Source organism: Oncorhynchus keta, chromosome 25 (assembly GCF_023373465.1).
Source record: "Oncorhynchus keta strain PuntledgeMale-10-30-2019 chromosome 25, Oket_V2, whole genome shotgun sequence".
In the NCBI taxonomy this organism is placed as follows: domain Eukaryota; kingdom Metazoa; phylum Chordata; class Actinopteri; order Salmoniformes; family Salmonidae; genus Oncorhynchus; species Oncorhynchus keta.
In genome coordinates this window covers 27,551,061-27,578,608 of record NC_068445.1, presented here as the reverse complement: position 1 = coordinate 27,578,608, position 27,548 = coordinate 27,551,061, and the positions used below count along the sequence as shown (strand labels likewise).

Sequence of the window (27,548 nt, the reverse complement as noted above, 5' to 3'; positions counted from 1 at the left end):
CCTCCCCCAACCTACCAACACGCTCGCTCTCTGTCTCTTCTTACGGCCGTCGCTTTCGGTTGTCTGCCTTTTCCTCTCCCATTATCCCTCTCTGCTCCTTCCTTCCTTTTTCTTTCTCTTACGCTCACAGTCTGGATCTCCTTGCAGCCCCCACCTTCCCCTCTCTCTCTCCCTCTGCTCCTCTACCTCTCTCTCAGTCAGTCTCTTTCTCCCTCTCCTCCCCCTCTCTCTTCTGTGTGTGCAGAGTGAGAGGCCATTTTCTGAGGCACAGTGGGCACGTAAGAGGGAATGGAGGAGTGTGCAGCTAGCAGAGAGAGAGAGAGAGAGAGAGAGAGAGAGAGAGAGAGAGAGAGAGAGAGCTGGGTGGTGGAGGATAGTGGCAGCCCTAGAAACAGCAGCACATTGCAGCAGAGCTGTTACCAGGCAAGGCTCTCTCTCTCTCTCTCTCTCTCTCTCTCTCTCACACCTTCCCTTATTGAAAACTAACACTTTGAATACATAATAGTGTGTTTCATAAAACATGATGTTATATGTTTTAGTCCATCCAGTAACGTCTAATAATTTGGATATCTGAGAGCGGAGCGGTTTTTGAGCACGGAGGTGATGGAAGACGCTAGACACAGGCAAACGCCAATCTCAGCAGCCCTCTCTGAACATTAACAGGAAAATTGAAAAAATGAAAGAAAAACAACTAGAATCTCTGTAGGTGGTTTGAATCTGATCAATTCAGACTAGTCTTTCTCCTGCGAGACAAGCTGTACTTCCATCTATACGTCTGTTTCTGTCATAGTCCATTGGCCGCCACAAAGCCGATGACCATCTCTCTGTTTGTTTCTCTGCCTTTTACCTAACTATTTATTTCTCTACAGGTCTGTTACCTTCACCTCCGGCTGATGTGTCGCTCATTGCGAGGTAATACCAGGGGAAGAGGAGCAGTCTAGGACTTGTGAAGGCGAGACAGTGCACAGCGAGTCTCCTAAATACCAGAGGATAGCGATGGCTTGAGATGACTTTAAAAAAGGTGCCAATACGTTTTACACTCAATCGTTTCTAATTCCTTTCATTTCCTGATTCATACACGTGAAAGACGAAGAGAATGGAGGATTGAATGTGATTGAGAGAGAGGGATAAAGACTAGAGGACTAGAGGCTGGGGAACAGTACAAGCAGCGGTCGACGACCGTTTGGCAAGATACTAACCACAGGGATAAAGGAAGCTAGAGAGACAGTAGAGAGGAGAGGAACATAGAGGGGAGAGTAAGGAGAGATGTTAAGCTACAGAAATGCAACACTCACACAACAACCTAGTAAGTTGTCTTATTCACGTGACTTCGGCTCTAGCAAGAGAGGAGACCATGGATACGAGAAGGAAGCGGGAACAGAGATCGAGCGGCTTGTCGCTTGACAGCGAATGTCCACAGTGACATGGTGGTTCTAGAGATGTCGACAAACAGCAACATCATTTGCGACAAAGCCTAAGAGGACAGAAACGATTCTGGCGTCTCTCCTTCTCCATGGCGTGGCTGCTATGCCTCTCCTTCCAGTCGGCCGGGTTGGTCTTTCAGTCTCACTCGGTCCCTCCAATGTTTTTCCAACGTTATCCCCTCACCATTGCTCAGCTTTAGCACCATCGTCGCTGGCTCGCTCCACTTGTTCATGCTACCCCTCTGACCGCCCTTCTCTGCACCTTCTCTTCTCTCTGTTCTCACTCTCTCCTTCAGCAGCACTGCTAAAAGTTTGGAATCGGATTTATGGCAGAAGAGGGGGAAAAAACATGGCCGACGTCTCTTCTCTCCTCCATGCAGATGAGATCCTTGTCGGCTCCTGCGCAGTATCGTTCTCTTATTATCCCTCACTGAGCATGTGAGCGCTGCGCACTTGCTGGATTAACTTGAGTAACCTCTCCCTCGATCTCTCTCTTTCACGCTCTCTTTTTTTTGCTCCCGCTTTCTCTCTCACCAGTTCGGTTTCCGTCCCTTCCTTTGCTTTCCTTCGCTCCAGGTTCATCGCAGTCAGTGTCTCTCCAACCCTATGAGGCTTTTACTCTCTGGCCCTGTTTTTCCACCAGCGCTGTCTGGCACACACTCACAACCCAAAGACAAACACGGCACAACCCAGGCCGGTGCCTAGTAAAGGGAAGTTTGTTATGTCACATGCCCAGGAAACACCAATGAGAGAGAGAGAGAGAGAGAGAGAGAGAGAGAGAGAGGGCAGGTGGGTGTGAGAGCTAGTGAAAGCATGTAGTTATGACATAGCTGTTACATCATCAGAATCTCACAACCTCGCTCCCACCCTGCCCACCCGCTCGCACAGGCTGGGCGGATGTGTCATATGACAGTGTGTAGACCCCCCTTCCCCCATCACACACACACACACTCATTCATCCATCCTCCTGACTATGCTTGCTCTCTCCCCCAGTACAGTGACACAGCATTTCTTGCGCTTAGAGCGAACTTAACCCTCTCCATTCTCTAGAATAACACACACTCTCTTGTTGTGAGCAGATGAGCATGTAAAACAACAAAATAAGCAAACTGTATCACCGCGTACCACTCGCCAGTTTTTAGAACCAGAAATGCTACATTATTTGACACTTGAATACAACATGAATATGAATTCACAATATGAGTTTGATTAGCCAAACCTATTTCTAAAAAGCTGTTCTCGCTATTTCATATAGACAGTTGGAGTTCGGTTAAATAATCGTGATGCTTTTAAGCAACCAGTTGGCCACTATATACAACAGATGCATCTACTAATAGCAGTCTACACTCCAATTCTCCTCTCAGAACTATACAGTTTTTAAAATTAATTTCTTTCCCAAAAAAGTAAGCAAACATAATCAATGTTTGTTATGGTAACCCTGAGGTAGTTTTAGGTTAGTGCTACTGTTTTGTGATAGACCGCCAGAGAAGAGCAGACCAGCAGCAATCATACCTCAGACAACAGACCTACTTATCTATTATGGCAAGACTGCCACCTCCCTGATGAGCCCTGTTGGCCCTGTAGTCACCTCAGTACGTCAGAGTCACTTCAGTTGACGGCCGTGTCCGGACTGTATTGTGGACCCATAAAGGGCTGTTTTCTGGACACAGATTAGAATTTCCATTGAGTTTGTTTCTAATCCAAGACTAGGCTTAATCTGTGTTCAGCAGTGGTGCGTGTTCATGGATGCCAAGGGAAGCCAGGCTTCCCATAAAGTAACACACTCCTCCCCTCCAGCTTCCCCAGTGATTTTACCCTCGTACCCTTTCTGGTGTCCAGTAAACCAGCCCTTTATGTGTCGGATGGGGACAAACTAACATCCACTCTTTCCAAAGTGAAATGTAAATAACACAGTTGAAATATCATGGGGTATTGTGTGTAGATGATTTTTGATTTATTCGGATCCCCATTAGTCGAAGCCAATGGTGACAGATGGTCTTACTGGGGTCTGACACAAAGAAAAATACTAAATACTTTACAATTTACATTAATTTAAAAACATGTGGTGTACGTGCATCTATCAGTTACACATACATGTCAGTACATACACACACACACCAAGTAGGTCACATGTCAGTACATACACACACACACCAAGTAGGTCACATGTCAGTACATACACACACACACCAAGTAGGTCACATGTCAGTACATACACACACACACCAAGTAGGTCACATGTCAGTACATACACACACACCAAGTAGGTCACATGTCAGTACATACACACACACCAAGTAGGTCACATGTCAGTACATACACACACACCAAGTAAGTCACATGTCAGTACATACACACACACCAAGTAAGTCACATGTCAGTACATACACACACACCAAGTAGGTCACATGTCAGTACATACACACACACCAAGTAAGTCACATGTCAGTACATACACACACACCAAGTAGGTCACATGTCAGTACATACACACACACACACACACCAAGTAGGTCACATGTCAGTACATACACACACACCAAGTAGGTCACATGTCAGTACATACACACACACCAAGTAAGTCACATGTCAGTACATACACACACACCAAGTAGGTCACATGTCAGTACATACACACACACCAAGTAGGTCACATGTCAGTACATACACACACACCAAGTAGGTCCATGTCAGTACATACACACACACCAAGTAGGTCACATGTCAGTACATACACACACACCAAGTAGGTCACATGTCAGTACATACACACACACCAAGTAGGTCACATGTCAGTACATACACACACACACCAGTAGGTCACATGTCAGTACATACACACACACACACACACCAAGTAGGTAACATGTCAGTACATACACACACCAAGTAGGTCACATGTCAGTACATACACACACCAAGTAGGTCACATGTCAGTACATACACACCAAGTAGGTCACATGTCAGTACATACACACACCAAGTAGATCACATGTCAGTACATACACACAACCAATAGATCACATGTCAGTACATACACACACCAAGTAGGTCACATGTCAGTACATACACACACCAAGTAGATCACATGTCAGTACATACACACACCAAGTAGATCACATGTCAGTACATACACACACCAAGTAGGTCACATGTCAGTACATACACACACACCAAGTAGGTCACATGTCAGTACATACACACACCAAGTAGATCACATGTCAGTACATACACACACCAAGTAGATCACATGTCAGTACATACACACACCAAGTAGATCACATGTCAGTACATACACACACCAAGTAGATCACATGTCAGTACATACACACACACCAAGTAGGTCACATGTCAGTACATACACACACACACCAAGTAGGTCACATGTCAGGACATACACACAACAAGTAGGTCACATGTCAGTACATACACACACCAAGTAGGTCACATGTCAGTACATACACACACACCAAGTAAGTCACATGTCAGTCCATACACACAACAAGTAGGTCACTTGGGGGAGAGGTGTGCCGATATATTTTTGTATTTATGTTTTTTAAACCAGGTTTGCTGTTCACTTGCGCTATATAAGATGGAAGGGAGTTCCACGCACTCATGGCTCTGTATAATACTGTACGTTTCCTTGAATATGTTCTGGACCTGGGGACTGTGAAAAGACCCCTGGTGGCATGTCTGGTGGGGTAAGTGTGTGTGTCAGTGCTGTGTGTAAGTTGACTATGCAAACAATTTGTAGTTTCTTAGCAAAACAAGAAGTGACACAGTCAGTCTTTCCTTAACTCTTCAACAAGATAGACTGGCATGCAGAGTATTGGATGAGTGAGAAAAAAATATCAATATAATCCATCTTGATTTCAGGCTGTAACACAACATAATGTGGAATAAGTCAAGGGGTATGAACACTTTCTGAAGGCCCTCTGTGTTCTCCTAAAGCACTAACAGACATAACAACCTGGTTTACTCTCTAACCACAAAGCACACAACTAGCACAGACGACTTCATAGAACAGTGAGTGCTCTGCTCTCAAAACAATACAGGGTCGTTCCATAGCAACAAATGATAAACTGACGCAGTGAATCATAACAACACAGGTGCTGTTTGATGAGGGACACCTAAAGAAGGAGAATGTGATGATTCCAGAAACAGACGGACAATTCAACACGTACAGTAGGAGTACTCTATTTGAACATGAGGTGCGTGGTATCTCAGAAATGAAATGAACTTAGACAATCATCAGGAGGTGTGATTGAACATCTCAACTCCTCCATCTCCGTCTCTCACTCTTCCACATACACACACACACACACACACACACACACACACAAAGCAGAGTATTGGCCTTGTAGGAGTGCTGACAGTATAGAGAAGTGCAGCTGTGTTCACATTTTTACCATGACTACTAGTCTGACTCATCTTCTCATCCAACCATTCACCCACACTGACAGGAAAACAACACACACACACACCAACACATGTATGTACCTACTTTACCAACACCAGTGGAGGCTGGTGGGAGGAGCTGTAGGAGGATGGGCTCATTGAACTGTCCGGAATGGAATAATCGGAACGGAGTCAAACGTGGTTTCCATATGCTTGATGTGTTTGACACCGTTCCATTACAATGAGCCCATCCTCCTACAGCTCCTCCCACCAGCCTCCACTGATCAAGACAGGTGGGGTGAATCTCAATGATGTAAATGACAAAACATAACAAACAGAGCATATGCTTTATTTCTACAGGGTACAGAGGAGCCCAGCTCTCAGTGTAGAAGATGGCTGGTGTAAGACATCAGGTAGTCCTAGCAGATGATGCAACCACATGCAACCCTCTCTCTCCCCTCATGTGTAGGGAGGCTTGTGTCAGAACAACCACCATGTATTCCATTCAGGTCCCATCTTCTCTAACAGCAGAGGACTATGCAGTATACAGTGCATATCTTCTTATGGAGGAACACAGCCTAGGTCATCAATAGATGACAGAGTCCAGACACCCAAATCAGATCATTGCTTTGTGTTCCTGACAGAGCAGGGTCCAACCCCCACTCTAATGTCTTCCCGTCAGTCCCTGACCCACATTACACAGCCTCCTCCCCTCCAGCCTCATACCATCAAGGTCATCTGTTCTGACCCACATTACACAGCCTCCTCCCCTCCAGCCTCATACCATCAAGGTAATCTGTTCTGACCCACATTAAACAGCCTCCTCCCCTCCAGCCTCATACCATCAAGGTCATCTGTTCTGACACACATTACACAGCCTCCTCCCCTCCAGCCTCATACCATCAAGGTCATCTGTTCTGACACACATTACACAGCCTCCTCCCCTCCAGCTTCATACCATCAAGGTCATCTGTTCTGACCCACATTACACAGCCTCCTCCCCTCCAGCCTCATACCATCAAGGTCATCTGTTCTGACCCACATTACACAGCCTCCTCCCCTCCAGCCTCATACCATCAAGGTCATCTGTTCTGACCCACATTACACAGCCTCCTTCCCTCCAGCCTCATACCATCAAGGTCATCTGTTCTGACACACGTGCTCCATGTGACACACACACACACAGACATGCATAAGCACACAGACAGAGAAACATACACAGGCAAACCACACTCAGGGTCACATAAACAGGGGAACACACGCAAATTAACATTTAGAGGATTGTTCCTCTATCTGTACACAGAAGAGTGAATACTGCAGAGTACAGGCTGGCTGGCTTGTGTAACACATTGGATTGTGCTCTCACGCATACATACACAATGACAGAGGGTCAGTGGGTGCATTGGGGAGGATGAATGCTGAGTGGGACTGGAAGTGTAGCATAGAAAACAGGAATAACAAAAATATCTGAGAATCTATCCTCATCCATCCTCATCCATAATTCTGTTTTTCCCCTACTCTGTGTTGTCACTGACCTGTGGGCTCCTACTCTGTGTTGTCCCTGACCTGTGGGCTCCTACTCTGCTCTGGGCAGGAACAGAATTGGGCAGAGAGAAACACAGAGGGACAGAGAGAGGGACATAGAGAGGGGGACACAGAGAGGGGGAAACAGAGAGACGTAGGGTGGCGGTGTAGGTTATCCACCTGACTCAGCCCTCCCTGACACGAGGCATGTGCAAGTCAGCACGCGCACACACAGCCCACCTGGGGGTGTGAGGTCTGCCTGCCTGCCCCACTCCACCACTGCTCAGAAAGGGAGAGAGGAGGAGAGGAGGCATGAGGAAGGAGAGGGGAGGGAGAGGCCAGGGTGGAGTCACCAAAAACACTCCAGCACCAAGAGAGGGGGAGAAAAATGAAGAAGGAATAGTGTTTTTAAAAGACTGGTCTTTGTGGGAAAGACTTGGGACTGAATGGAAAATAGAGGGAAATATGAGGCAAGGAATGGGTGGAGAGAAGAGGGGAAGAGGGTAGAGAGATGAGGGGAAGAAAGGGTTTAACGTAGTGAACAAGAGGAGGAAATAATACCCTCACAAATGGTTCAAATACTGTATTTGACAAACAGTGGAATGGATAGCAGATGATGTCACTGTAGTTAGATGAAGTCATACGGTTTAAATCCCACAATAGCACCTTCTTTCAGTTGGATTACTTTGGGTAGGAATCTGACCAAGACCCATGCATCAAAGAGACACAGACAACAAATAGTAGGCTACAGCAGTACAGTGAAGGAAAATATTAGAAAATAATACAACTATGGTGCAACAACCTAACACCAATGAGAGAGAGAGAGAGAACTAGAGAGAGAGAGGTGGGTGAGAGAACCAGAGAGAGAGAGGTGGGTGAGAGAACCAGAGAGAGAGAGGTGGGTGAGAGAACTAGAGAGAGAGAGAAGGGAGAGTGAGCTAGAGAGAGAGAGAGAAGGGAGAGTGAGCTAGAGCGAGAGAGAGAGAAGGGAGAGTGAGCTAGAGGGAGAGAGGTGGGTGAGAGAACCAGAGAGAGAGAGAAGGGAGAGTGAGCTAAAGAGAGAAGGGAGAGTGAGCTAGAGAGAGAGAGAGAGAAGGGAGAGTGAGCTAGAGGGAGAGAGGTGGGTGAGAGAACCAGAGAGAGAGAGAAGGGAGAGTGAGCTAGAGAGAGAAGGGAGAGTGAGCTAGAGAGAGAGAGAGAGAGAGAAGGGAGAGTGAGCGAGAGAGAGAGAGAGAAGGGAGAGTGAGCGAGAGAGAGAGAGAGAAGGGAGAGTGAGCTAGAGAGAGAGAGAAGGGAGAGTGAGCTAGAGAGAGAGAGAAGGGAGAGTGAGCTAGAGAGAGAGAGAAGGGAGAGTGAGCTAGAGAGAGAAGGGAGAGTGAGCTAGAGAGAGAGAGAGAGAAGGGAGAGTGAGCTAGAGTGAGAGAGAAGGGAGAGTGAGCTAGAGCGAGAGAGGAGTGGGAGAGAGCTAGAGAGAGAAGGGAGAGTGAGCTCAAGAGAGAGAGAAGGGAGAGTGAGCTAGAGCGAGAGAGGAGTGGGAGAGAGCTAGAGAGAAAGAGAGAAGGGAGAGTGAGCTAGAGCGAGAGAGGAGTGGGAGTGGGAGTGGGAGAGAGCTAGAGAGAGAAAGAGAAGGGAGAGTGAGCTAGAGCGAGAGAGGAGAGGGAGTGGGGAGAGAGCTAGAGAGAGAGAGAAGGGAGAGTGAGCTAGAGCAGAAGGGAGAGCTAGAGAGAGGAGTGGGAGAGAGCAAGAGAAGAGAGAGAGAGAAGGGAGAGAGAGTGGGAGAGGGAGAGAGCTAGAGAGAGAGAGAAGAGAGAGAAGGAGAGTGAGCTAGAGAGAGAGAGAAGGGAGAGCTGAGCGAGAGAGGAGTGGGAGAGAGAAGGGAGAGAGAGAGAGAGAAGGGAGAGTGAGCTAGAGAGAGAGAGAAGGGAGAGTGAGCTAGAGCGAGAGAGGAGTGGGAGAGAGCTAGAGCTAGAGAGAGAGAGAGAGAAGGGAGAGTGAGCTAGAGAGAGAGAGAGAGAAGGGAGAGTGAGCTAGAGCGAGAGAGGAGTGGGAGAGAGCTAGAGAGAGAAGGGAGAGTGAGCTCAAGAGAAAGAGAAGGGAGAGTGAGCTAGAGCGAGAGAGGAGTGGGAGAGAGCTAGAGAGAAAGAGAGAAGGGAGAGTGAGCTAGAGCGAGAGAGGAGTGGGAGTGGGAGTGGGAGAGAGCTAGAGAGAGAAAGAGAAGGGAGAGTGAGCTAGAGCGAGAGAGGAGTGGGAGTGGGAGAGAGCTAGAGAGAGAGAGAAGGGAGAGTGAGCTAGAGCAAGAGAGGAGTGGGAGAGAGAAGGGAGAGTGAGCTAGAGAGAGAGAGAAGGGAGAGTGAGCTAGAGAGAGAGAGAAGGGAGAGTGAGCTAGAGAGAGAGAGAAGGGAGAGTGAGCTAGAGAGAGAGAGAAGGGAGAGTGAGCTAGAGAGAGAGAGAAGGGGAGAGAGCTAGAGCGAGAGAGGAGTGGGAGAGAGCTAGAGCGAGAGAGAGAGAGAAGGGAAAGTGAGCTAGAGCGAGAGAGGAGTGGGAGAGAGAAGGGAGAGTGAGCTAGAGCGAGAGAGAAGCGAGAGTGAGCTAGAGCGAGTGAGGAGTGGGAGAGAGCTAGAGAGAGAGAAGGGAGAGTGAGCTAGAGAGAGAGAGAGAGAAGGGAGAGTGAGCTAGAGCGAGAGAGGAGTGGGAGAGAGCTAGAGAGAGAGAGAGAAGGGAGAGTGAGCTAGAGCGAGAGAGGAGTGGGAGGGAGCGAGAGAGAGAGAAGGGAGAGTGAGCTAGAGCGAGAGAGGAGTGGGAGAGAGAGAGAGAGAGAGAGAAGGGAGAGTGAGCTAGAGCGAGAGAGGAGTGGGAGAGAGCTAGAGAGAGAGAGAAGGGAGAGTGAGCTAGAGAGAGAGAGAGAGAGAGAAGGGAGAGTGAGCTAGAGCGAGAGAGGAGTGGGAGAGACCTAGAGAGAGAGAGAGAGAGAGAGAGAGAGAGAAGGGAGAGTGAGCTAGAGCGAGAGAGGAGTGGGAGAGAGCTAGAGAGAGAGAGAGAGAGAGAGAGAGAAGGGAGAGTGAGCTAGAGCGAGAGAGGAGTGGGAGAGAGAGAGAGAGAGATGAGATAAATATAAATATATAGAGGGAGTTAAAGTGAAAGAATAGAGAGAACCTTCCCCTGCACAGTGGCATTTTGCCAGCCTTGTCTCTCCCAGGAGTCAGGCTAAGATTAGCTCCCCATATGTTCAAGTCAGGCATAGCCCGTTTTAAAGGGCCAACGCTCGCCTTGCCTGTAGCACTGCAGAGAACACACCATCAATCCCTGTGCTCTGTCATGCTTTACATCAACCACTACATACTATACATATCCAATAACCATGACGTCTGTTGTAAAATATCTAAAGTTTTCAAGCCATATTGTATCGTCTATATACCAAGCGTGTAGCCTAGCAGATTGTATCCATGTGTTTAAATAGTTTCCAGACATCACACCAAGCAACACACCAGACATGTCACCAAGCAACACACCAGACATGACTCCAAGCAACACACCAGACATGTCACCAAGCAACACACCAGACATGTCACCAAGCAACACACCAGACATGTCACCAAGCAACACACCAGACATGTCACCAAGCAACTCACCAGACATGACACCAAGCAACACACCAGACATGACTCCAAGCAACTCACCAGACATGACTCCAAGCAACTCACCAGACATGACTCCAAGCAACTCACCAGACATGACACCAAGCAACACACCAGACATGACACCAAGCAACACACCAGACATGTCACCAAGCAACACACCAGACATGTCCCCAAGCAACACACCAGACATGTCACCAAGCAACACACCAGACATGTCTCCAAGCAACACACCAGACATGACTCCAAGCAACTCACCAGACATGACACCAAGCAACACACCAGACATGTCACCAAGCAACACACCAGACATGACACCAAGCAACACACCAGACATGTCACCAAGCAACACACCAGACATGTCACCAAGCAACACACCAGACATGTCACCAAGCAACACACCAGACATGTCACCAAGCAACTCACCAGACATGACACCAAGCAACACACCAGACATGACTCCAAGCAACACACCAGACATGTCACCAAGCAACACACCAGACATGTCTCCAAGCAACACACCAGACATGTCACCAAGCAACACACCAGACATGTCACCAAGCAACACACCAGACATGTCACCAAGCAACACACCAGACATGACTCCAAGCAACACACCAGACATGTCACCAAGCAACACACCAGACATGTCACCAAGCAACACACCAGACATGTCACCAAGCAACACACCAGACATGTCACCAAGCAACACACCAGACATGTCACCAAGCAACACACCAGACATGTCACCAAGCAACACACCAGACATGACTCCAAGCAACACACCAGACATGTCACCAAGCAACACACCAGACATGTCACCAAGCAACACACCAGACATGTCACCAAGCAACACACCAGACATGACACCAAGCAACACACCAGACATGACACCAAGCAACACACCAGACATGTCACCAAGCAACACACCAGACATGTCACCAAGCAACACACCAGACATGTCACCAAGCAACACACCAGACATGACTCCAAGCAACACACCAGACATGACTCCAAGCAACACACCAGACATGACTCCAAGCAACACACCAGACATGACTCCAAGCAACACACCAGACATGACTCCAAGCAACACACCAGACATGACACCAAGCAACACACCAGACATGACTCCAAGCAACTCACCAGACATGTCACTCCAAGCAACTCACCAGACATGTCACCAAGCAACACACCAGACATGACTCCAAGCAACACACCAGACATGACTCCAAGCAACACACCAGACATGTCACCAAGCAACACACCAGACATGTCACCAAGCAACACACCAGACATGTCACCAAGCAACACACCAGACATGTCACCAAGCAACTCACCAGACATGACACCAAGCAACACACCAGACATGACTCCAAGCAACTCACCAGACATGACTCCAAGCAACTCACCAGACATGACTCCAAGCAACTCACCAGACATGACTCCAAGCAACACACCAGACATGACTCCAAGCAACACACCAGACATGACCCCAAGCAACACACCAGACATGTCCCCAAGCAACACACCAGACATGACTCCAAGCAACACACCAGACATGTCTCCAAGCAACACACCAGACATGACACCAAGCAACACACCAGACATGACACCAAGCAACACACCAGACATGACTCCAAGCAACACACCAGACATGACTCCAAGCAACACACCAGACATGACACCAAGCAACACACCAGACATGTCACCAAGCAACACACCAGACATGACTCCAAGCAACTCACCAGACATGACACCAAGCAACACACCAGACATGACTCCAAGCAACACACCAGACATGTCACCAAGCAACACACCAGACATGACACCAAGCAACACACCAGACATGTCACCAAGCAACACACCAGACATGACTCCAAGCAACACACCAGACATGACTCCAAGCAACACACCAGACATGACTCCAAGCAACACACCAGACATGACTCCAAGCAACACACCAGACATGACACCAAGCAACACACCAGACATGTCACCAAGCAACACACCAGACATGTCACCAAGCAACACACCAGACATGTCACCAAGCAACACACCAGACATGACTCCAAGCAACACACCAGACATGTCACCAAGCAACACACCAGACATGTCACCAAGCAACACACCAGACATGTCACCAAGCAACACACCAGACATGACACCAAGCAACACACCAGACATGACACCAAGCAACACACCAGACATGACTCCAAGCAACACACCAGACATGACTCCAAGCAACACACCAGACATGACACCAAGCAACACACCAGACATGACACCAAGCAACACACCAGACATGTCACCAAGCAACACACCAGACATGACACCAAGCAACACACCAGACATGTCACCAAGCAACACACCAGACATGACTCCAAGCAACACACCAGACATGACACCAAGCAACACACCAGACATGACACCAAGCAACACACCAGACATGTCACCAAGCAACACACCAGACATGTCACCAAGCAACACACCAGACATGACACCAAGCAACACACCAGACATGTCACCAAGCAACACACCAGACATGACTCCAAGCAACTCACCAGACATGACACCAAGCAACACACCAGACATGACACCAAGCAACACACCAGACATGACACCAAGCAACACACCAGACATGACACCAAGCAACACACCAGACATGACTCCAAGCAACACACCAGACATGACTCCAAGCAACACACCAGACATGACTCCAAGCAACACACCAGACATGTCACCAAGCAACACACCAGACATGTCACCAAGCAACACACCAGACATGTCACCAAGCAACACACCAGACATGTCACCAAGCAACACACCAGACATGTCACCAAGCAACACACCAGACATGTCACCAAGCAACACACCAGACATGTCACCAAGCAACACACCAGACATGTCACCAAGCAACACACCAGACATGACTCCAAGCAACTCACCAGACATGACTCCAAGCAACACACCAGACATGACTCCAAGCAACTCACCAGACATGACTCCAAGCAACTCACCAGACATGACTCCAAGCAACACACCAGACATGACTCCAAGCAACACACCAGACATGACTCCAAGCAACACACCAGACATGACTCCAAGCAACACACCAGACATGTCCCCAAGCAACACACCAGACATGACTCCAAGCAACACACCAGACATGTCACCAAGCAACACACCAGACATGACTCCAAGCAACACACCAGACATGACTCCAAGCAACACACCAGACATGTCACCAAGCAACACACCAGACATGTCACCAAGCAACACACCAGACATGTCACCAAGCAACACACCAGACATGTCACCAAGCAACACACCAGACATGTCACCAAGCAACACACCAGACATGACACCAAGCAACACACCAGACATGTCACCAAGCAACACACCAGACATGTCACCAAGCAACACACCAGACATGTCACCAAGCAACACACCAGACATGTCACCAAGCAACACACCAGACATGACTCCAAGCAACACACCAGACATGACTCCAAGCAACACACCAGACATGTCACCAAGCAACACACCAGACATGTCACCAAGCAACACACCAGACATGTCACCAAGCAACACACCAGACATGTCACCAAGCAACTCACCAGACATGACACCAAGCAACACACCAGACATGACTCCAAGCAACTCACCAGACATGACTCCAAGCAACTCACCAGACATGACTCCAAGCAACTCACCAGACATGACTCCAAGCAACACACCAGACATGACTCCAAGCAACACACCAGACATGACTCCAAGCAACACACCAGACATGTCCCCAAGCAACACACCAGACATGACTCCAAGCAACACACCAGACATGTCTCCAAGCAACACACCAGACATGACACCAAGCAACTCACCAGACATGACACCAAGCAACACACCAGACATGACTCCAAGCAACACACCAGACATGACACCAAGCAACACACCAGACATGACACCAAGCAACACACCAGACATGTCACCAAGCAACACACCAGACATGACACCAAGCAACTCACCAGACATGACACCAAGCAACACACCAGACATGACTCCAAGCAACACACCAGACATGTCACCAAGCAACACACCAGACATGTCACCAAGCAACTCACCAGACATGACTCCAAGCAACACACCAGACATGACTCCAAGCAACTCACCAGACATGACTCCAAGCAACTCACCAGACATGACTCCAAGCAACTCACCAGACATGACTCCAAGCAACACACCAGACATGACTCCAAGCAACACACCAGACATGACTCCAAGCAACACACCAGACATGACCCCAAGCAACACACCAGACATGACTCCAAGCAACACACCAGACATGTCTCCAAGCAACACACCAGACATGACTCCAAGCAACTCACCAGACATGACACCAAGCAACACACCAGACATGACTCCAAGCAACACACCAGACATGACTCCAAGCAACACACCAGACATGACACCAAGCAACACACCAGACATGACACCAAGCAACACACCAGACATGTCACCAAGCAACACACCAGACATGACTCCAAGCAACACACCAGACATGACACCAAGCAACACACCAGACATGACTCCAAGCAACACACCAGACATGACTCCAAGCAACACACCAGACATGTCACCAAGCAACACACCAGACATGACCAAGCAACACACCAGACATGACTCCAAGCAACACACCAGACATGACACCAAGCAACACACCAGACATGTCACAGACATGTCAGCAACACACCAGACATGTCACCAAGCAACAGACCAGACATGTCACCAAGCAACACACCAGACATGTCACCAAGGAACACACCAGACATGTCACCAAGCAACACACCAGACATGTCACCAAGCAACACACCAGACATGTCACCAAGCAACTCACCAGACATGACACCAAGCAACTCACCAGACATGACACCAAGCAACACACCAGACATGACTCCAAGCAACTCACCAGACATGACTCCAAGCAACTCACCAGACATGACTCCAAGCAACACACCAGACATGACTCCAAGCAACACACCAGACATGACTCCAAGCAACACACCAGACATGACACCAAGCAACACACCAGACATGACTCCAAGCAACACACCAGACATGACTCCAAGCAACACACCAGACATGACTCCAAGCAACACACCAGACATGACTCCAAGCAACACACCAGACATGTCACCAAGCAACACACCAGACATGACTCCAAGCAACACACCAGACATGTCACCAAGCAACACACCAGACATGTCACCAAGCAACACACCAGACATGACACCAAGCAACACACCAGACATGACACCAAGCAACACACCAGACATGTCACCAAGCAACACACCAGACATGACTCCAAGCAACTCACCAGACATGACACCAAGCAACACACCAGACATGACTCCAAGCAACACACCAGACATGACACCAAGCAACACACCAGACATGACACCAAGCAACACACCAGACATGTCACCAAGCAACACACCAGACATGACACCAAGCAACACACCAGACATGTCACCAAGCAACACACCAGACATGACTCCAAGCAACACACCAGACATGACTCCAAGCAACACACCAGACATGTCACCAAGCAACACACCAGACATGACACCAAGCAACACACCAGACATGACACCAAGCAACACACCAGACATGTCACCAAGCAACACACCAGACATGACTCCAAGCAACTCACCAGACATGAATCCAAGCAACTCACCAGACATGACTCCAAGCAACACACCAGACATGACTCCAAGCAACACACCAGACATGACTCCAAGCAACACACCAGACATGTCCCCAAGCAACACACCAGACATGATTCCAAGCAACACACCAGACACGACCCCAAGCAACACACCTGACATGCCTCAAATATCATGAAAACTCAAAACAAAGCTACAGGGATACGTTCTAAATTGTGACATGTGTAATCATGGTTTGGCAGGATTCATGACAGTACTGTACACAAACAGTTCCCAGTCTGAGAGGGAGAGTAGCCAGCAGAGGGGTGCGAGTTAAACACATGCCACTACAGCCTCTTCCTCCTCCCCCATTCATTTTTCGTTAACTGCTTCAGCCATTCTGTACTCCAGGAGAAACCAGACGCCAGCCGGCACGGGCGAGAGCCACAACACTACAACCATGCTACACCATATACAGGGCACCGTAAACTTAGGCCAAGCCATGGGTCCTCAGTCAGCCCCACAGACGGGTTCAATGAGGGGGAAGAGACACCACTTAGGCCAAGCCATGGGTCCTCAGTCAGCCCCACAGACGGGATCGATGAGGGGGAAGAGACGACACTTAGGCCAAGCCATGGGTCCTCAGTCAGCCCCACAGACGGGATCGATGAGGGGGAAGAGACACCACTTAGGCCAAGCCATGGGTCCTCAGTCAGCCCCACAGACGGGATCGATGAGGGGGAAGAGACGACACTTAGGCCAAGCCATGGGTCCTCAGTCAGCCCCACAGACGGGTCCGATGAGGGGGAAGAGACACCACTTAGGCCAAGCCATGGGTCCTCAGTCAGCCCCACAGACGGGTCCGATGAGGGGGAAGAGACACCACTTAGGCCAAGCCATGGGTCCTCAGTCAGCCTCACAGACAGGTCCGATGAGGGGGAAGAGACACCACTTAGGCCAAGCCATGGGTCCTCAGTCAGCCCCACAGACGGGTCCGATGAGGGGGAAGAGACACCACTTAGGCCAAGCCATGGGTCCTCAGTCAGCCCCACAGACGGGTCCGATGAGGGGGAAGAGACACCACTTAGGCCAAGCCATGGGTCCTCAGTCAGCCCCACAGACGGGTTCGATGAGGGGGAAGAGACACCACTTAGGCCAAGCCATGGGTCCTCAGTCAGCCCCACAGACGGGTTCGATGAGGGGGAAGAGACACCACTTGCAGGAGAGTCCATTATAGAGTGTTCATTAGAGCAGAAACATGCAACAGGGATGCTGATGATACTCAACCCCTTCTTGACATTTGAATGGTCCCTGTAGACTGCATCAGGGGAGGACAATGAGTTGGTGAATACAGAACATGAATCCAAATGTCATTTAGGTTCCCACTGAGGCTCAATATGTTTCATGCACATCTTGGTTGAGGAGTATTATGGGGTGACAGACACTTGATTTCAAGTGGTATTAAACAGGTTTTATTGATAATTAAAGAATATCTGACATAAACAATGGAAATACAACCAAAAGGAATAATTGTTCTTTGTGTTCTACAGATACGTTCCTAAGAACTTGTGAGCTGTTTTCTACAGAACACAGGTGCATTGTGATTCTTCATTGAAAGCTCTGACATTTGTTCTCTACATGTGGGCAGTCTTTTCAAAACTCCACCTTCTCAATCCATGGCCTATTGCCAACAAGCTGAATGGAATAGCTATCCTGAAACACCACACACTTCCTGTAAATACTACATACACATCGCTCCCACACACACACGCAACCCATCTCAACACATGACCATCCTAGAGGGAGGTCATGCCATGATGTCATCTGCCACTCACTGTTGCCACAGAAACAAGGTCACGGCTAACCCTTTCTAAATCAAGGGAGGGGATTCCGCAACATGGCACCATATTCCATTTATAGTGCACTACTTTTGACCATGGCCCATAGGGTGCCATTTGGAACACACCCTGGTTAAACCAAACCTGCTAGCACTGTACTTTCCATCTGTAGTCAGAAACACAATGACTCAGTGTCTTTGTTCCATCCACCTTTCCGGTTTACAGTCTACGTGTATTTGCGCATGGTGCAGCTGCACATTTGATGAATGAAAAGGAAACACTTGATTTGAAGAGAAGAGAAATCACACCAGCGCAGTCTGTGGTAACTAACATTGCTCTAGCATTTCCTGAAAAGCTACTACAAAGTGTTAGAACCCTACTACAAAGCCCAGTATAACCCTTCTAGAACTGAAAATGTATACATTGAATGTGTATATTTATTTGTATATCGTATGTATATACAATGTAGAATTAAAGAGTGAAAACTAGATTTTTATAGAGTATGCTGAAGTGATTCTTCAACGGGGGGGATGTTTGTATGGATGGGGTGAGCCGGCCTTGACTATTTTCCAGAATGACGTTTTAGCATTTGTGGCAAAAACCCATTCAAGTCATGGGACCGATATTAGCATTTTTCGCGCATCATGTCCAAATCATCCAAAAATTGATTGCGAAGCTCACCAAAGTCACGTGTAGATGATTTGAACATGCGAACAATGCTAATAACGGCCCCATGACTTGAATGGGAATTGTGTCACAAATGCTAAAATGTTAGCATTTGGAAACACTGCCAGACACAGACAAATAAACTAAACCCAAGCATAGATTGCTGTCATACCTTGTACATAGACTGCTTACAGGGTAAGGAAACCAATTGTTCATTTTGTAATTTGGGTGAACTCTCTCTTTAATCATGACAACAGATGGTGGCCAAGAGCCTTAGCTGATAAGAATGTAGCCTATCAGCAAACCTGCGGAAGTTCACTGAGGTCAAAACTAACATGACAACCATTTATCTGACTGTCTGAACATGTCTAACAAACTGTGAAAACAGTCAGTTCAACAAGAAAAGCCTACAACTCAATTCTGCCCAAAATAAAGTGACTATACAGAGTATACAGAGGTACACATGTCAAAACTCAACATTGACAACCAGTCTAACAATGACAGAATGCTCCAAAAACAGACCCGTGTCAGAATATTGGACATTGATCAGCTTTGCCAGTCTCCTGCTATAAACAGACAGTTCAGCAACAGCACGGACAGAATCTTCTGTCTGAAACCGTAGCAGATTCACTCCGTAAATAAACACACAAGCGTGCCACGACTTGGTAGACCAGGGAACAACAGCCCGCCAGCTCTTAGAGGCCACGTGCTACAGGTTACCACACACACACATACATGCGCATGTGTGTCTGTGTGACCCACTAACTTTTAGCTCAGCTGACTTCAGAACTCTTGAGAGGAGGGCCTGCCCTCTGTCTCCTGAGCCTGAGTGTACGGTTCCTCCTCCTTTCCTCCTCCTCCTTCTCTCGCTGGCCGCCTTTCTCAGCACATGCCTGACTCTAACGCCAATCGCCACCCAGCCCGGGACGCTTTAAAATCCGACCCAGCCTTGCCGCCAGCCACTTAATCACAACAACCTAGTTCACGACGCAGCCGCCAGAAAGCCTGAGCGCTGAACTAGCAGCCATGCAGCGAGCTAGAGGGGGAAGAGAACTAACTACACACTGCACTACAGTATGTGTTGGTTTACACACCTGACTTTAAACACCTCTCCTCTATGACACAGAGCTCAGACAACTCTGAACATAAACATGGTCACCGGCGTGAGCGCCAACAGACAGATGCCATGGGCACGACAGTGACTGTCTATTTACAGTATGTCTGTTTGTAGATCAGGGGCAAGTGTGAAGCTCACTAATATGATGCATAAACATGAACATGTGCTTTCACACACACACACACACACACACACACACACACACACGCTTCTTTATTTTAAACCAACAACACAACACAACAGACAAGGGACATCACAGACAGATGAGAGACCAGCAGGGACACAAGGACTGAGGCTCTCCAATCACACTAATAACAAAGAAATAGACCAGATATTACACCCACCAGCTCTGTCTATCTGCCCCAGGTCGAGTCTCTCTTACCTCTGTCCCCAGATTGGCCTTTACAAACCAGGCTTTACTGTTGTCCTCAAAATGTTCCACCTTTCCAGCCATTCAAAACAGGTAGAAGAGAGAGGAGGGAGGGAGGGGAACAACAATCAATAGAATAATACGATGAGCCTTTTTAAAGAGGTGTCACTCCACACATGACTGCCTAAACAATATTTATATTCATTCATCTTTACCTATATAATCCACTTCTCATATTCTCCCCCCCTGACAGAAAACAACCCTAACACATATCACTTCCATTTGTCTTCAAATGCCAAGCTGGTGCTTCCCCACTGCTATGAGCAAGAGAGTGAGAGAGCAAGGATTCTGTTTTAATGATACAATTATGTAATGCATCATGAAAGAGGATAGCCTCTTTTCACGATTGTAGCTACTGTATTTGCCTTTAAATATCACCATGACCTCATATCAACTTAATATTTCAGGTAAATGGTCATGCATTATTACATCTTCATAATTCATATACAGTTTATATTCATGTATAGATTACTGTCAATAAGAGAATAAAAGCAACGTTCAGACACTGCAATGGGGTTGTTACATTTACAGTAACAATAGTAATCATGTAAGTAATGAAACAATAGCAGCAGTTTACATTTGTCCCCCTAACCCTACCCCCATCTAGCTGTTTAGAGTGCCGGCAGTGTTTTGTCTCCAGCTAACCCTCCTGGTCTCTCCGCCCCCCTCTACTCTATCTCAAATATACCCCCCTCCAGGGCCGGCATTCTGCCTGGTAATTAATATTTACCCAGTGAGCCAATCTGTCTTGGTGTGCTTCTCTCTCTCTCCGTCGGCTGGCCGTATCCCCATCAGAAGACTCCAGTTTCCTCTCGTCTAACCCCTACTATCACTCTATCTCTCGTCTTTGCTCCAATCCATTCAGGAAGCCATCTTGTGTTTTAAATCCTGTTTTACTTCAGCCCAAGTACAAACACACATTCTCTCTGTCCCTCCCTCTCTCTCTCTCTCGCTTGTTCCTCTACACCAATAGGTCTACCGCGCACACACACACACACACACACACACACACGGGAGAGTTTTTTTTTTAAGCCAGCCTCTGATCGCTTTCACTGCTGCACTACACACTACCTCCTCCCACTCCCTCTTTAATCTTTTAACCCCCCTCCTCCCTCTCTGTCTTTCCAGCGAGTAAAGCTAACTGCATTCGTGTTGTGAAAACTCCCCCCTACCCCTTCAACCATACACTCGCATGAAAACACACACGGCGAGACGTCACGCTACACATAGCACACAAAGAGAGTCATGCAACCAATCAGCAGCAATCCTGAGCTCTGCTGCTAGGGTGAAAGAGAGAGAGAGAGAGAGAGAAGGGAGAGTGAGCTAGAGCGAGAGAGAGAGAGAGAGGACTGGGGGATGGGACCACTCTATGGCTGTCAATTATCTCCTGGAGCTCCGCTTTCCTAAACAATGACTCTGGTATGTGGTATCACTGAGGACCATCTGTGTCAGGGCTGCCTGCAATAACTGGACTGGACTGCACAGTGCAGAGTGCGCATGCACACCCACACACGCTCCCTGTGTAGCGGGGAACAGACACGTACACAGCACCACAGACATTTAAACATGCCGACTCAACATCCACATACATGGACAGTGTAATGTAGCAAACACTAGTCATTGACAAAAGATGAAATTAAACAAAACACATTGCCTATTTTGTATCATTCTGGCAAAATAACCCCCAAGGTTATACAATAAAACTGCTCCCCCTTCATTCTGCAGAGGAGTTTTTCTCTTTTAGGAACCTGACCCTGCGAGACTAATACACCGATCATATCTAGGAGGTCTGGGGGGGAAGTGTTTTGCTTATGTCAATTTAAAGGGAGAGAGAGACGTCCTGCTAGTACCGTTTCAGACCCAGGTAAAAGGTTCATATGCTCTCTGTTTAGTTTTTACTGACACTAGTAATGGATCTGTGAATGCCAGTGAACTATTGGCATGAGCAGAGTTGTGTCTAGGGTTTTGCCAGTTTCTTATACTTCCCAATCAGAGTGCCAGGCAATAGATATACTGTATATGGGCTTACCTGGATATAGTGTTGCTGGATAGTGGCAACATTTTGTTTTTTTTACAAGTGACAATTCTTTGTTGAAAAAGCACAAATCACCAAAACAGAATGATGAAAGAGAGAGTAGAAAACGGGGGGGAAAAATGGCATAGAGAAAAATGACAGAAAAAGATAGACTTTTACCCTAACGGAGTGAACGAGTTCATGTTGAGGACGGACAGAGAGAATGAGAGAGAAAGAGAGAGAGAAAGAGAGAGAGAAAGAGCGGGACTGGAGTGGTAGTAAAGCAGTCAGTGAGTAACACAGCGTTTGTAATGTCTTTCTGAGCCACAGCCTCTTATATGGCTGGTGTGTGAAATCCCCTGCTCTGACGTCACTCACTGGAGACGCCCGCTGACGCGTGTGTGAGAGTGTGTGTGTGTGAGAGAGAGTCTGTGAGTGTGAGTGAGTGTGTAACGTCTGCTCCCGCCCCCCCTGGCGCCCTCAAGCGCCAAGCTGCCCTGCATCACGCACTCCTGCCATCTATTACGCACACCTGCCTACCCTTGTCACACACATCAGCGATATTAGACTCACCTGGACTCATTCATCATTTCCTCCCCTATACTTGTCAGTCCCCTGCTCTGTTCCCCACTGCTGTATTGATTGTTTTTGTCTTTGTTACCCTTGTGCTGACGCTGTTCCCGTCTGGTTCCATGTCCGTTCCTTATTCAATGTTTGACTCCCCGTACCTGCTTCGTTTCTCCAGCGTCATCCCCATGTGACAGGCTGTGTGTGTGGGGGACAGCGGGAGCAGATGCACAGCGTGGCTGTGTTATGGGTGGTGACAGACTGTGTGTGGGGGACAGCGGGAGCAGATGCGCAGCGTGGCTGTGTTATGGGTGGTGACAGACTGTGTGTGGGGGACAGCGGGAGCAGATGCGCAGCGTGGCTGTGTTATGGGTGGTGACAGACTGTGTGTGTGGGGGACAGCGGGAGCAGATGCGCAGCGTGGCTGTGTTATGGGTGGTGACAGACTGTGTGTGGGGGACAGCGGGAGCAGATGCACAGCGTGGCTGTGTTATGGGTGGTGACAGACTGTGTGTGGGGGACAGCGGGAGCAGATGCGCAGCGTGGCTGTGTTATGACAGACTGTGTGGTGACAGCGTGGCTGTGTTATGGCTGGTGACAGACTGTGTGTGGGGGACAGCGGGAGCAGATGCGCAGCGTGGCTGTGTTATGGGTGGTGAAAGACTGTGTGTGGGGGACAGCGGGAGCAGATGCGCAGCGTGGCTGTGTTATGGGTGGTGACAGACTGTCTTCGGGGGGACAGCGGGAGCAGATGCGCAGCGTGGCTGTGTTATGGGTGGTGACAGACTGTGTGTGTGGGGGACAGCGGGAGCAGATGCGCAGCGTGGCTGTGTTATGGGTGGTGACAGACTGTGTGGGGGACAGCGGGAGCAGATGCGCAGCGTGGCTGTGTTATGTGTGGTGACAGACTGTGTGTGGGGGACAGCGGGAGCAGATGCGCAGCGTGGCTGTGTTATGGGTGGTGACAGACTGTGTGTGGGGGACAGCGGGAGCAGATGCGCAGCGTGGCTGTGTTATGGGTGGTGACAGACTGGTGACAGACTGCGCAGCGTGGCTGTGTTATGGGTGGTGACAGACTGTGTGTGTGGGGGGCAGCGGGAGCAGATGCGCAGCGTGGCTGTGTTATGGGTGGTGACAGACTGTGTGTGGGGGGACAGCGGGAGCAGATGCGCAGCGTGGCTGTGTTATGGGTGGTGACAGACTGTGTGTGTGGGGGACAGCGGGAGCAGATGCGCAGCGTGGCTGTGTTATGGGTGGTGACAGACTGTGTTCGGGGGACAGCGGGAGCAGATGCGCAGCGTGGCTGTGTTATGGGTGGTGACAGACTGTGTGTGTGGGGGACAGCGGGAGCAGATGCGCAGCGTGGCTGTGTTATGGGTGGTGACAGACTGTGTGTGGGGGACAGCGGGAGCAGATGCGCAGCGTGGCTGTGTTATGGGTGGTGACAGACTGTGTGTGTGGGGGACAGCGGGAGCAGATGCGCAGCGTGGCTGTGTTATGGGTGGTGACAGACTGTGTGTGTGGGGGACAGCGGGAGCAGATGCGCAGCGTGGCTGTGTTATGGGTGGTGACAGACTGTGTGTGGGGGACAGCGGGAGCAGATGCGCAGCGTGGCTGTGTTATGGGTGGTGACAGACTGTGTTCGGGGGACAGCGGGAGCAGATGCGCAGCGTGGCTGTGTTATGGGTGGTGACAGACTGTGTGTGGGGGACAGCGGGAGCAGATGCGCAGCGTGGCTGTGTTATGGGTGGTGACAGACTGTGTGTGTGGGGGACAGCGGGAGCAGATGCGCAGCGTGGCTGTGTTATGGGTGGTGACAGACTGTGTGTGGGGGACAGCGGGAGCAGATGCGCAGCGTGGCTGTGTTATGGGTGGTGACAGACTGTGTGTGTGGGGGACAGCGGGAGCAGATGCGCAGCGTGGCTGTGTTATGGGTGGTGACAGACTGTGTTCGGGGGGGACAGCGGGAGCAGATGCGCAGCGTGGCTGTGTTATGGGTGGTGACAGACTGTGTGTGTGGGGGACAGCGGGAGCAGATGCGCAGCGTGGCTGTGTTATGGGTGGTGACAGACTGTGTGTGGGGGACAGCGGGACAGATGCGCAGCGTGGCTGTGTTATGGGTGGTGACAGACTGTGTGTGGGGGACAGCGGGAGCAGATGCGCAGCGTGGCTGTGTTATGGGTGGTGACAGACTGTGTGTGGGGGACAGCGGGAGCAGATGCGCAGCGTGGCTGTGTTATGGGTGGTGACAGACTGTGTTCGGGGGACAGCGGGAGCAGATGCGCAGCGTGGCTGTGTTATGGGTGGTGACAGACTGTGTTCGGGGGACAGCGGGAGCAGATGCGCAGCGTGGCTGTGTTATGGGTGGTGACAGACTGTGTGTGGGGGACAGCGGGAGCAGATGCGCAGCGTGGCTGTGTTATGGGTGGTGACAGACTGTGTGTGGGGGACAGCGGGAGCAGATGCGCAGCGTGGCTGTGTTATGGGTGGTGACAGACTGTGTGTGTGGGGGACAGCGGGAGCAGATGCGCAGCGTGGCTGTGTTATGGGTGGTGACAGACTGTGTTCGGGGGACAGCGGGAGCAGATGCGCAGCGTGGCTGTGTTATGGGTGGTGACAGACTGTGTTCGGGGGACAGCGGGAGCAGATGCGCAGCGTGGCTGTGTTATGGGTGGTGACAGACTGTGTTCGGGGGACAGCGGGAGCAGATGCGCAGCGTGGCTGTGTTATGGGTGGTGACAGACTGTGTGTGGGGGACAGCGGGAGCAGATGCGCAGCGTGGCTGTGTTATGGGTGGTGACAGACTGTGTGTGGGGGACAGCGGGAGCAGATGCGCAGCGTGGCTGTGTTATGGGTGGTGACAGACTGTGTGTGGGGGGACAGCGGGAGCAGATGCGCAGCGTGGCTGTGTTATGGGTGGTGACAGACTGTGTGTGGGGGACAGCGGGAGCAGATGCGCAGCGTGGCTGTGTTATGGGTGGTGACAGACTGTGTGGGGGACAGCGGGAGCAGATGCTCAGCGTGGCTGTGTTATGGGTGGTGACAGACTGTGTTCGGGGGACAGCGGGAGCAGATGCGCAGCGTGGCTGTGTTATGGGTGGTGACAGACTGTGTGTGGGGGACAGCGGGAGCAGATGCGCAGCGTGGCTGTGTTATGGGTGGTGACAGACTGTGTGTGTGTGGGGGACAGCGGGAGCAGATGCGCAGCGTGGCTGTGTTATGGGTGGTGACAGACTGTGTGTGGGGGACAGCGGGAGCAGATGCGCAGCGTGGCTGTGTTATGGGTGGTGACAGACTGTGTGTGGGGGACAGCGGGAGCAGATGCGCAGCGTGGCTGTGTTATGGGTGGTGACAGACTGTGTGTGTGGGGGACAGCGGGAGCAGATGCGCAGCGTGGCTGTGTTATGGGTGGTGACAGACTGTGTGTGGGGGACAGCGGGAGCAGATGCGCAGCGTGGCTGTGTTATGGGTGGTGACAGACTGTGTTCGGGGGACAGCGGGAGCAGATGCGCAGTGTGGCTGTGTTATGGGTGGTGACAGACTGTGTGTGTGGGGGACAGCGGGAGCAGATGCGCAGCGTGGCTGTGTTATGGGTGGTGACAGACTGTGTGTGTGGGGGACAGCGGGAGCAGATGCGCAGCGTGGCTGTGTTATGGGTGGTGACAGACTGTGTTCGGGGGACAGCGGGAGCAGATGCGCAGCGTGGCTGTGTTATGGGTGGTGACAGACTGTGTGTGTGGGGGACAGCGGGAGCAGATGCGCAGCGTGGCTGTGTTATGGGTGGTGACAGACTGTGTGTGGGGGACAGCGGGAGCAGATGCGCAGCGTGGCTGTGTTATGGGTGGTGACAGACTGTGTTCGGGGGACAGCGGGAGCAGATGCGCAGCGTGGCTGTGTTATGGGTGGTGACAGACTGTGTGTGTGGGGGACAGCGGGAGCAGATGCGCAGCGTGGCTGTGTTATGGGTGGTGACAGACTGTGTGTGTGGGGGACAGCGGGAGCAGATGCGCAGCGTGGCTGTGTTATCGGTGGTGACCGATCAACATCATCATGCATCTGACGGCGTGCCATGCCTTTCTTGTGTGTCTGTGGCACGCGGGAGAGCATGCTCTTGCTCTGCAGTGCTTACATTAATCGAGTGTTAAAAATATATCTGTAATAAGGTCTATTAGACATGCGACTAACGCAGAAGTTTGTGGACTACTCAGTCTCACGTAATGTACCGTATAT

At 49.9% G+C, this 27,548-nt stretch overlaps 1 protein-coding gene across 7 annotated transcripts in view; it reads right to left on the bottom strand.

Annotated features, from left to right (window-relative positions):
- The window catches only part of LOC118357874 (methylcytosine dioxygenase tet3-like), an 81,736-nt gene that overhangs the window by 40,909 nt on the left and 13,279 nt on the right, over window positions 1–27,548 (bottom strand). For 2 of the 7 annotated variants that reach the window (XM_052479045.1, XM_052479044.1), the window contains exon 3: window positions 20,690–20,749. The exons of 1 other annotated variant lie outside the window; for it this stretch is intronic. In XM_052479045.1, coding sequence (XP_052335005.1) covers window positions 20,690–20,749 — 60 coding nt within the window. Of the gene's footprint in view, window positions 1–15; window positions 257–1,295; window positions 2,078–20,651; window positions 20,750–21,467; window positions 21,817–27,548 lie in introns of those variants that run through there. 4 more of the 7 variants (XM_052479049.1, XM_052479047.1, XM_052479050.1 and 1 more) reach the window with 4 other exon arrangements.